This window comes from Amblyomma maculatum, chromosome 5, assembly GCF_055883805.1.
Source record: "Amblyomma maculatum isolate TAMU_Amacu chromosome 5, ASM5588380v1, whole genome shotgun sequence".
Lineage (NCBI taxonomy): Eukaryota > Metazoa > Arthropoda > Arachnida > Ixodida > Ixodidae > Amblyomma > Amblyomma maculatum.
The window spans coordinates 109,178,045-109,195,492 of NC_139348.1; the positions used below are offsets into that span (position 1 = coordinate 109,178,045).

At 42.2% G+C, this 17,448-nt stretch overlaps 1 protein-coding gene across 1 annotated transcript in view; it reads right to left on the bottom strand.

Annotated features, from left to right (window-relative positions):
- Positions 1 to 1,525: 1,525 nt before the first annotated feature.
- The window catches only part of LOC146189207 (uncharacterized), a 44,396-nt gene continuing 28,473 nt past the window's right edge, over positions 1,526 to 17,448 (bottom strand). The window contains exons 13-16 of the mRNA XM_084604108.1: positions 15,991 to 16,188; positions 14,853 to 14,988; positions 6,026 to 6,096; positions 1,526 to 2,530 (exon numbers count right to left, since the gene is read on the bottom strand). Coding sequence (XP_084460234.1) covers positions 2,258 to 2,530; positions 6,026 to 6,096; positions 14,853 to 14,988; positions 15,991 to 16,188 — 678 coding nt within the window. The 3' untranslated portion in view covers positions 1,526 to 2,257. The remainder of the gene's footprint in view (positions 2,531 to 6,025; positions 6,097 to 14,852; positions 14,989 to 15,990; positions 16,189 to 17,448) is intronic.

Below are 17,448 nucleotides of genomic sequence, written 5' to 3' on the forward strand. Positions count from 1 at the left end.
TCTGGAAGTAAACTCATTTCACTAGAGTCTCCTGAGAACTAGTATATGGCTTTGTGGATAAAAGATAAACTGTTTATTTTTTCACAGAGAATGGTAATATATATTTTAAAAAAATTGCAGCATTTCTTTGCTTTGAGATATAGAGGTATCTTCACAAGTTTTGTGCAAAGTAAAGTTTGTTAATATGTATTTGGGAAAAAAAAAAAAAAAAGAAAAGTCAAGCAACGCATTATTTGCTATACAAACTTATGTGCTGGTAAAGTACATTTACATAGCTCTCATGTCGTTTATTTAGATGAAATAGTTTTGTCAAAAAAGTCTATTGAAGGCCCCCTTGGAGGCAGTTACAATGGGATATATTTTAATCAGATGCTGTAAACTATAAGAATGGTATTTAGCTGATTGCATCGTGGCTGACTGGACCCTTAGAAGCTCGCATTCTTGCAGCCAAGCAGAGCCGACATGCAGACCTATGGTGCTAGAAACGGAATCATGGAGGTGGGAGAGTAGAGACTGGATGGTTTGATTTGATTTAACGTCCCAAAGTGACCCAGGCTGGGAAGCCATAGTGAAGACTGCCGGTACATTTCGACCATCTGGGGTTCTCTAACCTACACCAATATCGCATTGTATACGACCAGGCGCCTTGCATAAGTTTTGCTTCCATCGATCGAAATGCACAGTAGAGAAGCGGTTGCCATTTTTGGTAATCATCATTATACACAAACATACATATATACATATTGTTCACGAGCTTTAAGAAAACAGAGGGGTGTACCTCCTTCTCTGGGCACCACAAATTTTTCTAGTGTGATGATCACACTGCAATAAAAATGATGGTGATATATAGGAGACCCAAGCTGTGTTGGTATGCATGTATATATTGTGCTCAATCGTTTGGAAAAATACATACCTTAGAGCATTTTATTGAGAGTAGGCCAATTCTAACATGACTCATCAACTGCGCTGATGGGTCAGTGATTAGTTCTGCCATTGGACAACCTTAAGTTTGCACGTGCGGCAGAAGCCTATATGTGACCCTCTGTTTTGGTCAATGGCTTTTCCCAAGCATTTCACCTTAGAAGAGGTGAGCATCAGGCCGGGGGGGAGGGGGGGGGTAGAAGTAGATGCTCTACCACCTTTTTGACACTAATGCTCTGCGTTTGCCGACCTCTGCTGGTTGAAAACGATCGAACCGCCAGTCCCAACTCCATATGTGTGTTTCCCGTTGGTGATGAACAGGTCTATACGACAGATGGCAGTACTGTCAAGCACGCAGACTTCCACTTCGAAGGTGCAGTGCTCCACCTGGAATCGCACAATTGCGATTGCGCCTTTCATGTGCGCATGTTTTCAATTCATAGCAGATCAATTTTTGCCACTCCTCTGAGAGCCCATCATTTGAAAAAGCCGGGCCGCTTCAAACTGCACATCTGCCCCTTGTAGCAGTTGGGCCCCCATCTGCAGGTGTGTGGCAAGCAATGTTGTCATGTGCAGAGAGAGGCCAGTTAAAACAAGAATTAAAATTTATTTTCTGTACAACTGACTTGTTTCATGGGCACGTTTCGCTTATATAAATGCAATTAAAACACATTTTCAACCTAAAACGGCAAACATTGCAATACAAGTGTCTTCTTGCTGCTGGCAACAATGACCGAGTTGAAAAGCGACATTTTTTAGCAGGTAGTCAAGAACTTAAGAGCCTCAAGAACGTAAGGGCCTTCTTAAGCACTTTTCAAATAAGTAACGCAACAGCATATGGGCATGCATGAGCCACTTCTTTCTTGAGTGATCTAGGGCCTTCCTCTGGATTGATGAATTATACTAATATGACCCTTTAATTCATCATTATCCATGCATTAATCTATCTCAACTCTCCGAATATAGGGTAAACTGAAGAATTATACTAACATGACCTCTTAATATCTGGCCACTAATCCATCTTCTCTAAATTTTTTGAATCTCCAAAGCATATAGTATGCCAACTTTAATGTTTGCCGGGTGGGCCAACTGCCAAATTTTAGGTGGTGTCCAATTTTTTAGAGGTCCTTGGTTCATTTGTTCATTTTCAAAATTGATGACATCACATGATTTGTTCCTTGATGTGACATGACCTTGACGACGTCATGACTCTTTTGATCAATCAGAGAAGAACATGAGGTGCCAGTAAGAGAAATGCTTTTGCATTACTGCTGCTCAGCAGACTGAAGTGCACCATTGCAATTTTTTTTTATTCCAAAGACAACAAGATCTCATGTTATTCTGGGCTCGAGCCTCTGTACAGATTGATGAGCTCCCAGGTCTTCACCTGTGGCTTGGTATAGTTCATGTTGAGGAAGGCATGCTCAACGAAAGTCAAGATCTTTCGTGCATTCCAGGGATACTCGATGTGGAACACCCAGAAGGACGCGAACAGTGAACAGATGCCTCCGAGCAGGGATGACGCCGTGAATAGAAAGTAGCCATCAACGAACACCTCGAAGCTGCCATTGGCACGTTTCACGAGACAAGTTGTTGGCAGTGCAGTCTCCTGTAGTGTGGCAAAAGAAGCAGCAAAAGCCAGGATTGCAAAGGCCATTTCTAATTATAGGATGATACGCCTTAGAAAAAATCACAGTTGCTAACTAAGGGCAATGGTATGTTTTATGTGTATTATATTCTCTACTGTAACAATAAAACAAATTAGTTTTTCATATTTGAATAGTTAGCCATTAATTTAGGTAATCAGTAAAGCTATAACAGCAGACTACGTTCTCTTATGGAGGAATAGAGTGCAGCGGTTAATGGAGACTTGAGTTGCATTCGACTATAGTTTTCTATACTGTTGACGGTAGACACTGCTAGTAGTGTGAAGTCAGAGGGGACAAAACTACTGACAGGCTAAATAACAATAACTAGTAAAATGTAATTACATATTAACTGACAAACAACTAGAGCATGACAGTGAGACAGTCCCATATGCATCATGCAAGGCTTATTCGCAATGATCATCTACGCAGTCTAAAGTCATTAGATCAGTTTCAGAGTACCGTGTCCCTTTTCTTTTCACCACCTGGCTTGGAAGAAACATGGCTGCCACTGCTCAATGTTGCCAGAACCTGGGGTGGCTGGCCTTCAAATCCTAGTGGGCTACCTTGTAGCATCCACATGCATGCATGTACAGTGTGTGAAAATATACTGTTTCCATTTATGCTAAGTGTCCATTCATATAATTTCCTAACCCTAGCTGTTCTAACTATGAACAAGTTCAATTTAGCATTTATAATTTAAAGAAATTGCAAAAGCATCTACAAAGGGACCCAAGGATGCGACTGAAGTGCTGAAAACAGCAGTCAGGAGCCACCATGAAGCTTCAAAATCTGGTCACATTGCGAGAAGGCTTCCAGAAGATTAGCCAGAGGCTAATGCAATGAAGACATCATAGCGTATGAAATGCTCATTGGGTGGTTGTGGAGAACTGCCATCTGTCCAGAGGCAGAGGAGATGGGCGAAATTTCAAAGCAGTACAAATAAAAGCTCACTGCGTGGATGTCAGTGCATGTTATAGAACTCCAGGTGGTGAGAATTGTCACAACTCTCCACCACAGCATCCGTCATAGCCTGTGTCACGTTGAGATGTTAAGAGCCAAACCAAGCCAAACGAAAGCCCACTGTGTGCAGCACCCTACTTCCCAGTGACTGCATTGAGAGTGCTCCAGAAGTTTCCTGAATTAGATTTCACTGCATAAACAAATACAGTCTTCGCCTCAAGCTCACTACATTTTAGTGCACAAGGAAGTACATGAATTTCAGCTAAGGCTGTTGCTCTGGCAAACACTGACTCTGGACGGTGATACAGTTGCTCATCAATCAAGCGATACCACAGGTTCCCAATGTTTTAAAATTAACCCAATTCTCTCATTACAAAAAGAGATTTCACTCCTCATCTTGACAAGCTTTAATGCAACATAGCAACTGGCCCTGAATTTGGCCACCCTTCGTGGCTGTTTGGAGGGTACATCCAGAGTTTCACAAATTCATGCGAGAGTTGTAGTACTAGGCCTTTGAGGGAAAGAGTGAAAGCTGAGGATGAGGGCAAAGATGAATCGCCTTTTCCATTCCGAAAACCAACCCTTTCCCTCGAATAAGGGACCTGACCCTAACTGTTCATTTTATGTAAACAGATTGATAACTCTGCCTTCTGGAGAGCACCAATGCTAAACTTCTAAGTTTCGGAGCTGCTTCAAAGATGTTATACTGGTTATTTGATTTCACGTTCAGTTCGAGAGTTACATATTGGATACCTTCAAATACAAATCGAAACATGAACAAGACAACTGAAATGGGAAAACACGAAGAACAAAAATAAGAATACTGAGGAAGGAAAATAGAGGCATGCTTCATGATAATTTCCCTACAGTGGTCTCAGTGTCATTGAAGCAAAAATAAACCTTCCCTAAGCAGTTTTTCCCTCTCACGTTCCATTTAATGGCACTGGCATTTGGTTCAGTGCTACTTAAAGGACTATATATATAGACGCCAGATTTTAGTTGCACGTTTTCTTCCCTGCAATGATACCTAAGATGTTAGAATACATAAATAATCATTTTGTATTAGCTTCTGGGCACCAAATTTTATACTTGCGTTTCTTCTCGATGCTGTTTGGTTTCAGCAACCAAAAATGACTGATATTTGCGATTGCCATGTGAAGCATGAGAGAAAGAAAAAAAAGACACTAATGTATCAGCTGATATAGTGTTGTCATTTTAACTCTTGAAGGGAGCTGTTAAGAGCTCTGTAGTCAGTTAAAACTTCACATCGGCAATTTACAATTTTAGTGCAATGGCATTCAGGACCCCATTCTTCAGAAAATCCGGGGTCAGTGTTGTGAGCGAAAAATCATGGGCATGTCTCTCAGCAGCCGACACCTGACATGACTGGGCAATGACAGGTTGCGTGGCATCACGAGACTACACGACATGGCTGATGTGGCAGGAGCTGCCAACTCGGGCTTTGCCTGCAAGGTGAAAGGGTGAGGGAAATTGAGCCTTCAGGGCCCTTCTATCTCGAGTTGGACATGCTATCCTGGAGCCACGCAACCCATTTTGTATGCTTTGGTTAAGTGGAACTTTAGACCTTAGTCGTGTAGTCTTTCTCATAACACGTTAGCCAAGACTGCGTACTTAGAAGTACTAAGAATCTTCATCCGTGTTATCTGCACCATCTACTACTCTCCGTACTCCTACTATACTCCTCACCTCCTACCATACCCATACTATCTCCGTACTAAGAAGTATGGATGATATCTCCGTACTAAGAATTATGGATGAGATGAGCCATGCAACCCATTTTGTATGCTTTGGTTAAGTGGAACTTTAGACCTTAGTCGTGTAGTCTTTCTCATAACACGTTAGCCAAGACTGCGTACTTAGAAGTACTAAGAATCTTCATCCGTGTTATCTGCACCATCTACTACTCTCCGTACTCCTACTATACTCCTCACTTCCTACCATATCCATACTATCTCCGTACTAAGAAGAATGGATGATATCTCCGTACTAAGAATTATGGATGAGATAACAGAGGCACATAATAAAGGATTAGGAATTCAAAGTGCACTTACGTCAATAAGGATTAGCAAATGAAGCTGCACACGGGAGCGAATAATCCTACTGCATCATACTGTTATAGGCAGAGCGTGCCTCTACTTTTTTTCTACCTCTCGCGTGACCTGAGCCCTTTTTACATGACCCAGACGGTTTTTGGTTGTTTAAACCAAAACCGAACCACTGTCGACAAAAAGCTAAATTACAAATTATTCAATCATCGCAGGGGAATACCACAGGACAATCCATGCATTCCAATGTCTGACAAACAATTTGGAAGAAAAATGCAAGCAAAAGCTTGGCATCTACCGTCTTTTAGCATCCCACAACAACAAAAATCTAATTGTTTTGTTGTTCCATTGTTACTGTCTTGTCTGCAGTTCATCTGACGATGGTACATAATGGATGCACTGTAAAATTCTATTAGTACACAAACCTACCTCTGTTATGAGTGCGCTAATCTTCTCCCTGAACCTTTTCGCGATGGCATCCAGCACCACCTGCAAAATGTCTGTGAAGAGAGAAATAAAAAGGGGAAATGGAGCAGTACAAAATGAGTGGACTTTGCTTTCTACAAGTACAGGAAAATAAAACGCAAGCTACAGTTACATCGTCAGCTGCAAAAAATCAGACACAGACATGGCTGGTGGAGAATGAACGTTTTATTCTGGCAGCGCAGGTCAATATGCATACAGTGCCCTGGAACATTCTCGAAACCGCTTTTAAAACTTCTCCTACCTCAACCGGAGGCTCGTTTGCAGTGAAATTGAGCACAAAGCTTGCATGTTATTAGCTCTTTTGTTGTGTAGTAAGTCTGACAGAGGTGTTTGCCTGATTTGGTCGTGCATGATGTGAAACCAGAACGGTCCGAGACGAGATTGAGGGAGCGAAAGATGCCAACACCAAGTTTCTGCCAAAACAGAATGGTGGCTGCACCTGGCATCACTGCAGAAACCTGCCATGCTTGCCTTAGTGCTTTAGAGCCTTGGCACTTTCCTCCAGCATTGCTAGATGGCACCACAACTACACTTTGGCGGAAACTCTGCATTAGCATGTTTTGTTTGCTCAATCTCATCACAGATGGTTCTGGTTTCGCATCATGCACCGCCACACAATGTAAGCACCATTATCAAACTTCCTATGCAACAAATGAGACAACAATGCACAAACTTTTTGCTCAGTTCCACCACAAACAAGCTTCCAGTAGAGGCAGGGGAATTTTTCAAAATGGTTTCGATAAAGATACAGAAGACTGTGCAGTTAAGGTGAGAACGATGGTCAGAGGTAGTCTGAAGGAGAAGCAGCTATCGTCCGAGCCATTGCCAGAAAACAGAAAGAGCGGGAAGAGGTGATCAATGTGAGAGATGCGCTGTTTGCAACAGCTATAAGAAAAAGGAAAATGGCAAACAAGCTATCATAACCAAGCTAACAAAACCTGGATGAAAATATAGTTGCTGGTCAGGATTGCAGCCAGGACACTGAAATGAATGTTTGACTAGAGCTTTTCTGCATTAAGTTACTTGAACATAGGTTATAGTCTCAGCTAAGGTGAATGCTCTAGAAGTCTTGACGTTTACCTTAATTTTAATCTTGTTCAATCAATATCTGAACCAACCCATTCAACCAACGACTGCGCAAGCATTCTCGACCTGGTACTTACTGATAACCCTGAATGCGCTCATTCCATCACGTATCCCCAAGTCATACATGCCGGCTTCATGATTAGACCATGTTCACACGTAACAAGTAAAATAACTATTCGACAATATGATAAAGGCGACTATACTGCAATAAATAATGAACTTCGCGCATTTCTACCAGGTTTTCAGTCTAACTTTCATCAAAGGTGCATCCGTGATAACTCGTCTTGTTCAAGAGGAAAATCAGAGATTTGGTCGACAGATTTATTCCAAACATAAACGTTTGAACTAACCCTCAAACTCTTGGTTCACAAATACACTCAAACGTCTCGAAAACAAAAAGAAATGTCTTTTCCGCTCGGCCAAGTTACGCCCTAGCCAAATTGCTTAGAAGAAATAATACGCAGCTGAGAACACATTTAAAAAGCATTAAAGAAGCTAAACGAATCTTTTTTCATTCTGATCTTCCCAATATGTTGACTACTAATCCCCGTAGGTTCTGGCAAGTCCATTAATCCCCAGCACACTCGTACCATTTCCCTCACCGACGCACCGGGTGCTACCATCTGTGAAACCGAATGCGCCAACATCTTCAACATAGCATTTTCATCCGTGTTTATTAATGAAATAGACCCTATATTTCCTGCAGACCCCGCTATTACTCAGAATAACTTTCTTCAGCAGGAATTTTGTCACTAATAGAAAAGAGTAAACTTTCATCATGAGCTGGAATTTACAACATAAATGCCAAAATACTGATTAACACCAAAGATATATGTTTATCCCTGTTGTCTTTGTTGTTCACTCAGTTGCTCATCACAGGTCAACTGCCCGAATATTGGAAACATGGGAAGGTCGTTCCAGTCTACAAATCAGGTAACAAGAACTCACTACTAAATTACCGTCCTATATCTTTAACTAGCATTTCCTGAAAAATCATAGAACATATCATCGATACCCAGATAATGACATTTCTTGATTCAAACAACCTTTTTCATCCTGCTCAGCATGGGTTTCGACGAGGTTACTCCTGCAAGACATAACTTGCTACATTTATACATGATCTGCATGCTAACCTTGACTCTAACCAACAGACTGACGTCATATTTTTAGATTTTGCTAAAGCTTTTGATACAGTACTCCCTAAAAGGTTGCTAATAGAACTTTCTCAATTAAATTTACACCAGTATAGAGGGGTGTAAATTTAATTGAGAAAGTTCTATTAGCAACCTTTTAGGGAGTACTGTATCAAAAGCTTTAGCAAAATCTAAAAATATGACGTCAGTCTGTTGGTTAGAGTCAAGGTTAGCATGCAGATCATGTATAAATGTAGCAAGTTATGTCTTGCAGGAGTAACCTCGTCGAAACCCATGCTGAGCAGGATGAAGACGGATTGAAGAATTTTTGACTAATCATTCTCAGTTTCTCTCCGTTAACAATAAGAACTCTAACTCACTATTAGTAACGTCAGGTGTCCCACAGGGGTCTGTGCTTGGCCCGTTACTATTTCTCATATACATCAATGATCTGCCCTCAAACATAACATCTAATATATGCATGTTCGCTGACTGTAGTTTATCGCTCTGTTCTCACCACTGCTGACCAAATTTCACTTCAGAATGATCTTAATGCTGTTTAAGACTGGTCTAACGAGTGGCTAATGGAACTTAACCCACATAAGTGTAATCTTTTGTCCATTAACCGTCGCCGCAATGCTTTTGTCTTTCCTTACGTAATCTGTGAAGTTCCCGTACAACAAGTTCAGTCATACAAGTATCTAGGTATAACAATTCCTAGTGATCTTTCTTGGAGTCTGCATGTTAATAACAATTTCGTCAGCAAACAGGACTTTAGGTTTCTTAAAACGCAATCTTTATCATGCTCTCCAACATATAAAATTACTAGCATACAAATCACTTGTAAGATCTAAACTAGAACCCTCAACCCCCGTTTGGAACCCTCATCAAGCATATCTCATTAGTGCCCTCGAATCTGTTCAAAATCGTGCCGCTCGTTTTATTCATTCATCATACTCTTATGACATCAGTGTTTCCTCCTTAAAAGCAGCATCAGCATTATTGCCCTTATCACTCCACCGTCGTGTTGCCAGCCTATCATTATTTCGCAAATTTTTTTTCACAGCCCCACACGCATCGCTCCTTATATTTTTCCTCTCGCACGCATATTTCACCGCATCAGTCACCAACTACAAGTTGCCCGTCCACGCTCGCGGACCATCACATTCTCACATTCTTTTTTTCTCGCACAGCTGCAGACTGGAACGGCCTTTCAGACAACATTGCTTCCATCATTTGCTCACATCAGTTCATTGAAAATGTAAGAACTTTCCTGTTATTGTGAATATTTACCTTTCAATTTTGCTACTCCTTATATGTAACGCCCCTTTTAGGGGCCTTTAAGGTAATAAAATGAAATGAAAGTAACATAGAGTTTTCAGACTCTCTTGGGACAGCATGGTGGGTAACTGGCTCTAACTCCTGCAGCAAAGTGCTGCAAAAGAGCCTAAGTGTTCACATGGCAACTTGAACAATATACACTCAGAACACCGGGTTCAAGTTGTAGGGACTTTGAGAGAGTTTTCAATGTTCTTCATGCTAGTAAAAAAAAAACAAGAAATAATGCACCTTTATGAAGGGTTCTCCCAAAAACATTTTGAGAAATGGACGTTTGCGAGTCAGAAATAAGGGAGAGGCTGTACAGACCAAATAATAAGCTATTAGCATTACATCAGATGTCTTGAAGGAAAGAAACAACAGCAAAGATAGCTGCCCAGCTCTTCTTTTCAGACCCGTCTCGAAGCACATGGCACGACTCCAAATCGTTTGATGTCTATATGTCTATGCATCAATGTCCCGCTAGCACTAGAGTGCGCAACATTTATGTTAGCCTGGTCCGAACGTGGGACCTTCGATGGCACCACATCACGGTGAAACACGGAACGTTTTGAAAGTGCAATGCGCCAGACAAGCAGCTGCTGCACAAGATTGCACGAAAAGAAAAATGCAGCTTTTCAGAAACATAAACAATAATGAAAACAAGTAAAAGAAGAAAGCGGCGGCCACCGTCTCAACATAGTAAAATCCCCTCACTTTGGCATTCAAGAAAAATTTTCGAATCACCCAAAATTACCGGCAACCTTTTGCATGATAGCCTACTCTAAGAGCGGAGGAAGCACACGGAGGCAAGAGAAAAAAATATGAGTAGGCATAAAGACGGCCCGACACCATTGTGAAATAAATCTAAAGGGTCAGTGACGCCCAATGCAGAGTCTGAAATGATGCAACTGGTCTAGCCACTGTCAAAGAAAGTTGCCGGCGGCGGGCGGGTGATTGAAGAGGCGGATGGTCAGCCTGACAGGTGGGCGGCAAACCCACTACCACCCACCATGAGGAAAACACTGCCTCTATGTTCTCTTTATGACTATGATAAGAAGGACCTCAAAAGACAGCAGCATCAAAACTGTACAGAAAATTAAGTAACTGCAACAAAACAGCTCAAAGAGGAGCTCGAAGGCTTATCAATTGGCACAAAAATTTGTTTGGAACAAGCTGTGTGTAAGCAATAAATTCATAATTATCCCTTGCTCTCACACACACCCACCCATTTACATATGCACGCGCACGCACACACACCAGATATCATACAAATATGGTTGAATGTTGTTGGAGATCATTGTGCAGCTTGATGCACTTAATATGGTTAACCTGCACACAGATGTCTGCAGTTTCAGAAAGTATAGCATCAGCTTTCTATCCATGCAGGACAATTATTATAACAAAATATTCAACGAAATAGTCAATTATAACAAAAATTACTAAACAGATCAGACATGCATATTTATTGTTAAATGACTGGAAGCTAACAAAGAAAGAACAAAATTATGGATGGTGATGGCACACGACTTAATGACTGCAGGCCTAGCATCAGTGCTCCATCCTGCGCCCCTGTACTTCATCTTCTAACCTATGATGACATGATACCGTATGACATATCATATGATATATCAAACCAAAGCGATATGTGAAACCAATGAGAGCATTGGGGATTGGTCATTTGTGCACCTGATTAATGAGAACTATCAGAGTAAGCATTCTTTACCTGGAAGATAACTGATCAGAAAGTAGATAATATTTCACCACCAAAAATCGATCACTAATTTTGCTTATTTATTGCATCGGCACAAACAAGCGGCTTGCTAAGGGCCCAGATGCTTTCATCACCCACTTTCACACAAATTTTGCCAAAGTAAATAGATTGAACTTAACTGAACTGAAGTGCTACAAGGAAAGATGGAGACTTTTAAAGCAAGGAACGGTGATGAGCAGGCGACAGAAAGGGAAACTGCAAAAATTGCACTATTTCACAGGCTTGTCACATCGCATACACTTTCCGATTGTGCGAAAGACAATACTTCTACAATTGGGATCTTGAAAAACTGCAGAAGCTTTCAAAAAGTATTTTGTGGTTTAAAGGGCAACTCCAGCACTTTTTCATTAAATAAATATGTTCGCAGGAAAGGAAAGGCACAGTATTTGCCACACTTTTTTTCTGTGGACACCTGAACTACACTGTAAGGGAAGGGAGGAAGGTGGGGGAGAAAGTGGAAACAGAGAAAGGGGAGCCGTAGTGGAAGGCTACGGAGTAATTTCGACCACCTTGCAATCTTTAACGTCCACTGACATCTCACAGCACATGGACGGACGCGTTTCACCTCCATCGAAACGCAGCCGCCGGCGATCGGGATCAAACCCGGGTACTCCGGGACAGCAGTCTGGCGTCTCACCACTGTACCACTGCGGTGGAGCCAATCTCCCCAGATTTTACCGAATATCTCACATTATGTTCTCCTTATGTTTTTGGTCATTTGTACCAAATTTCACAGTGCAGCAATGTTTTGTTGATGCATAAATAGGTTTTAAAAAATCCTAAATCATGGCATCAATTGGCGAGATTTCTAGGAGCAACTTTGGGTGCATGATGGACTGCATGCACGATAGTCTATATTCATTCTGCGTTTGCTGCAGGATAAAATTCTGAGCTTGATTTTGGCCATTTCAGACAAATAGTGACTCCAGCTGTCACTTATACTGTTCTCACACGGGCACTTCGGATAGTGATCAAGTCGATCGAAATCGAGCTCGACCTGGGTTCGGCGCTGCTACATGGAGACTTCAATCGTGATAGCCCACGATCCTGCTCTACCGCCTCGACTGCGGTCGAGCTTCTGTTGCCACCCTCATTCGCAGAAAATCAAATATACTAATTAAAGGTAAGGGCTACTCAAAAGATTTAATTCAAAACATACAATTTTAAAACAAAAAGCTTTGTCTTTAAATTCATGTGATTTGAACTGCAAAGCTATGTTCAAACTCTCGACACCGCGTGCGTGGTTTGGCAGTGGTAAACAAATGTGGGGCTCGACCACGTTTGCCAGTTTTCGCATGTGCTAGTCGCCTGGTGCTTTGCCTGTGCGCATAGTTGATGACACAACTGCTGCTCGTCCAATGAAACTGTAGTCAGAAAAAGGAGAATAAAGTTTTATTCAAGCTAGTATTTTTATATATATTACATACAAACACATCCCGATGTTCATCGTGCGCGTAGCGCCATCCTCATGTAGCAATCTAACTTGTTGATAGGAATCGAGTGGGCGCGTTTAGCATGGTCCATCTTGGCCGCGCTTGAAACTTCAATCACAATCGTTACCGATTGTGATCCTAAGTGTCCGTGTGAAAGTGGTATTACAATCACCAGTTTTACTAATTAATGCACGCACAATTGTTTTTGTGGCCATACCCATGATGTCATAGCTTGGTATGTTGTGACGACACTGGTTGGCAAAACCTACTGTCGGTTTTAGTTTGATAGTTTTTGCTCTTTCTGAACACACTTCTACATGATATTTAAAAAAACAGGTTCTCTTTTTGTACCAGAAAGACGGGATTGTAAGAAATGTAACATGAATAGAAATCCAGAATGTTCGAAAAAAAAGTCCGGAATCGCCCTTTAACACCTCGAAGCAACACACACGGGCTGTGTGCAAGGAATGCTATAATTAGAACACTGCCAATTAATTAATGGGCATCAAAATACATAGAGCCACCTTGGTGGGTACTTTCAAAACATTCTGAGAGCTTTGCATGTCTTGACTTAAGCCACTTCCTGAAGATGTGCATGCGGAAAAAAAAAAAGGAATTTTTGTTTTCTTCAAATTTCGAGATGATACAAATATGTAAAATTGCCCGGGCACCGTGAGTTTTATACAAAGCGCACAAAATCACATGTAACGAACACTCGCTTGCACCATTATGATCAATATGAATGTGCTAGCCACGACCAAACCATCAAGCAAAAAGTGATGCCCTACGTCGTCGATGCCACAATCAGCAGTTATGCGGCTCGCTCCACGAGTACAGCGAGCTGTGTTATGTGGCAAGCAAGATGACTCAACAACTGCTGCTACTAAGAACGCACAGGCACCTGTATTTAATGGCAATGTGTAGCCCAAATGCCGCCAACTCTGAGGCCACTAGTCATGCTGTACGCACGCCGGTTAGTCAGCTGTGGTCAGGCAACCGCAAATAGATTCCATCAGCTGTAAACAGATGTGCATGAACGCACTTCTTATGGTTCTGCATATAAATTTTGTTTGCTTTTGGATGACAAGTATCTTTTCATGGCTTCGCGGGACTTGTATCATTGAGATTCAGCTGTAATAATACCATACAGCAAAACATCATCATCATCCTCAGCCTGACTATACCCACTGCAGGGTGAAAGCCTCTCCCATATTCCTCCAACTAACCCGGTCCTGTGCGAGCTGTATCCACTTGACCTCTGCGAATTTAACTTCATCCGCCCACCTAACTTTCTGCCACCCCCCTGCTACGCTTTCCTTCCCTTAGAGTCCAGTTTGTTGCCCTAAGTGACCATTGGTTATCCTTTCTTTGCACTTCATGTCCTGCCCATGTCCATTTCTTCTTCTTGATTTCCACTAGAATGTCACCTGCTACAAAATATAACACCATGATCAGATCCTCTTCAAAATAAAGTGGGTAGAGAAAAATCGAGAGGGGGGAGGGAGGGGAGTGGCTGGTGAACTCATAAAAGTGTTTCAGGGAACACAACGGCATAGCAGAATGCATCTTTAGAACCTCTGTTTTCCAAGGTAAAAAAAATTTGCAGCAAGAGGTCACCTGCAGTGCGCACATGCACGGAGGCCTCGCCACAAAAGCTCCCAACGGCTTTGGAACTTGCAGACTTATTTGTTTTATTTTATTTATAGAGACTGCCAATCCCCTTTGGGATAACTGCGGAAAGGCACACACACAACCCTAACTGGTGCAGTCTTTGTCAAAAATACATAGCCCAAGGGGTTCGCTTCTAAGCCCTCTAAAGAGGACTTTAGAAGCGATACTGGAATACTTATATAGGTAAGCTAGAGATGAGTGAGGAGGAGATTTGTTATCCAAGAGATTTTTGAAAGCTGGAGATCCGCAACGAGCCCCATGACAGGGCTTAGAAGCAAAACCCTTCGGCAATTTAACGAGCTGGCTTTTCTAAGCTTCTTAAAACACTCCCAAACAGGTTAAGCCCACGCACTTACCACCATCAGCTTCAGAAATGGTTAAGATTTCCTCTGATGTCCCAGAGTTCATCAGCACGAGGAAGAGTCGCTTGATGCCTTTTTCAAAGGCCTCGGCAATGTCGACCTTCCACAGAATTTTGAACTCTGCAAGCAGCTGCAAAAAAAAAAAAAGTGACACAAAGTGTACACACAAGTTACATAACATTTCACATCACAGACTCATTAGAGGGTAAAGGCGTGTGCAGTGTACCACAGCAGTCATGCAGCAAGGCGATCACATCGGCCCAAAATATTCACCACCATCATCGTCAACCCCTTCTGTCTACAGCACGATAGAGGCACTTCTACTCAGTATATTACCCGCATGAAATTTATGCAGAACAGGACGTAGATTCACTCCTGTTTAAGCACGTACTACGCAACTGAGGAAATTATGCATATGGCACAAGATTCAGTATTGTATTTTGTGGCCCAAACAGAGATTCCAGAAAAAATTTTAAATCCAGTCCACACACTGTTGATCAAAATATAAAAACAGTGCGGTTTGTGACCTCAACTCTCCGCTTGCTAAGAAGTGCTTAAAACTCTGCTCACTGTCTTTTATACATACTTAAACCTTACAGCTAATCCTAACCCTTTGACAAGCTTTTTACAGGCCGTGCGCAAAACGAACTTGCAGCTTTCTTTCACAGTGCGCTACACCTAGCAGTGATTTAAAGGCAGTCAGTTTATAGTTAATTGTTACGGGAAGTTTATTTTACCATAGGACACACGGTAATACTGATAGCGCTGCAGCTGTTCACTGTTATAGCAAACGTATATTGGTATAACTAGTAACATTATGAACGGACTAAATTTTAGTCGCCTATTTTTTCGCAGTGGAATGGGACACATGGCCAAGGCGACGACACCAACGACACTGAGGAAGCATTGACACTAGTACAGCCAGCGCAGTGAAATACCCCGTCACTCATACCTTTGGGTAATGATCATTGGTAAAGTGTGGACAGGACAGAAACCAGAGCGAGACATCTACAGAAAGGGACACTGGACGACACCACTGATGTATTGCGGAAGACTAAATGTGGACAGTGCGTTCCCTTCAATTCTGCCGCCACACCTGCCGAGTGAGCTGCACTGAACTGTGTGGACTTACGGAGGGCTCCTTCCTGTAACAGGCAAAGGCCATGATGGCCTCTTCAACAGGCATGTCTTTGACACTCTCGTGCCTCCCCCTCGATGCGACCAGCTGGCTGAACTCGGAAGCGCTGCCCTCTGTGGTCTCGTCAGCAGTCTCCGTGACGGCCTGCTCCGAGGTCTTGGCTTTGGTTGCCTGAACTTTCCGGTCAGCGCGCTGAAAGTAGAGGTGAAAGAAAGGCTTCGATTGGTCTTAAGTAGGAGCAGAAATTTCCTCACAGCAGTCCAACACTGTCCAAGAAAAGTTGTGACGCTCTCCATGCACAGAATTCAGGTCAGGTTTCAGTGAGTAAATTTCATTATGGTTCTGGCAATGAACCGCGCGTTCTCTTCTCAGAAGACGTTGAGCCCGCCACAGGTATCTCGAAGGGTAGGGAAATTTTTCTTTAAATTTTCATTATTATTTCTGCGTGGGTTTCGAATTTAATATGATGGATGCTCTGGAGGAGGTGATTTGAAGAAAAAAAAAAAACTCTCGCAATATTCTCACAAATGTGGCATTTGGCAAAAGCCACACAAACATGTATATGTTGCTCCACTACGGCGGAGGTCCTCAGTCTTCCTACCCTCGGGTAAACACAGTTATCTCTGAAAGACACCAAAGAATCATGCGTGTTTGGACCATCATTCCCCTTTCTGTCCATTAAGAATGTCAAAAAAAAAAGCACTTAGATCCATGCCCCATCAAAGTATACCATATTCAAATAACACAGAATCTGAATGATGAAAATGCTACGGAGTCCTATTCCTAAGATGAACAAAACCTGTACGTAGATGTGCAGGAAATACTAAGCTTCTGTATATATGGCACATTAGGTTTAATGTACCAAAGTAACTTGGGATATCAGGGATGTCTGTATTAATTTAGACCACATTTTACGAGCACCAGCATCATACAGCACATGGGTGCCTTTTTACACTTCATTTCCATCAAAATGCGGTTATCATGGCCACGATTAAAAGAGCCTGGGCACCCAGCAGAAGCTGAATGGAACTCTGAGCAACTGCGGCAGATGCAAAAAATGCATGAGCGCACATCTGTGTATGGCTGACTAAATTTATTTACGGGCGTGTTACGGCTCACAGTACACAATGCATGACTGGCAATTGTGAAGTCAGTGATGTGCGAACTGCATGCAACTAACTGCTCACTTGCAGCATTGGTGACTACAGTCATAACGAGTACCACAGAAGTGATGACCGTGGTGCCGGTGACGTGCAAACAGCACTCAGTAGCTGATGGTACAGTCGTGGCTGGTGCATCGAAATCATCCACAGTGGTGTGTGTGGATGTACGGCACATCAAAAATTTTGCACTTCGTACACAATGCATTCTAGCCAGGATATTCTGCGAATTCGCACCAACCGTGTCACATCACTGAAACTGCACTGTAATAATGACTGACTGTATGACAAA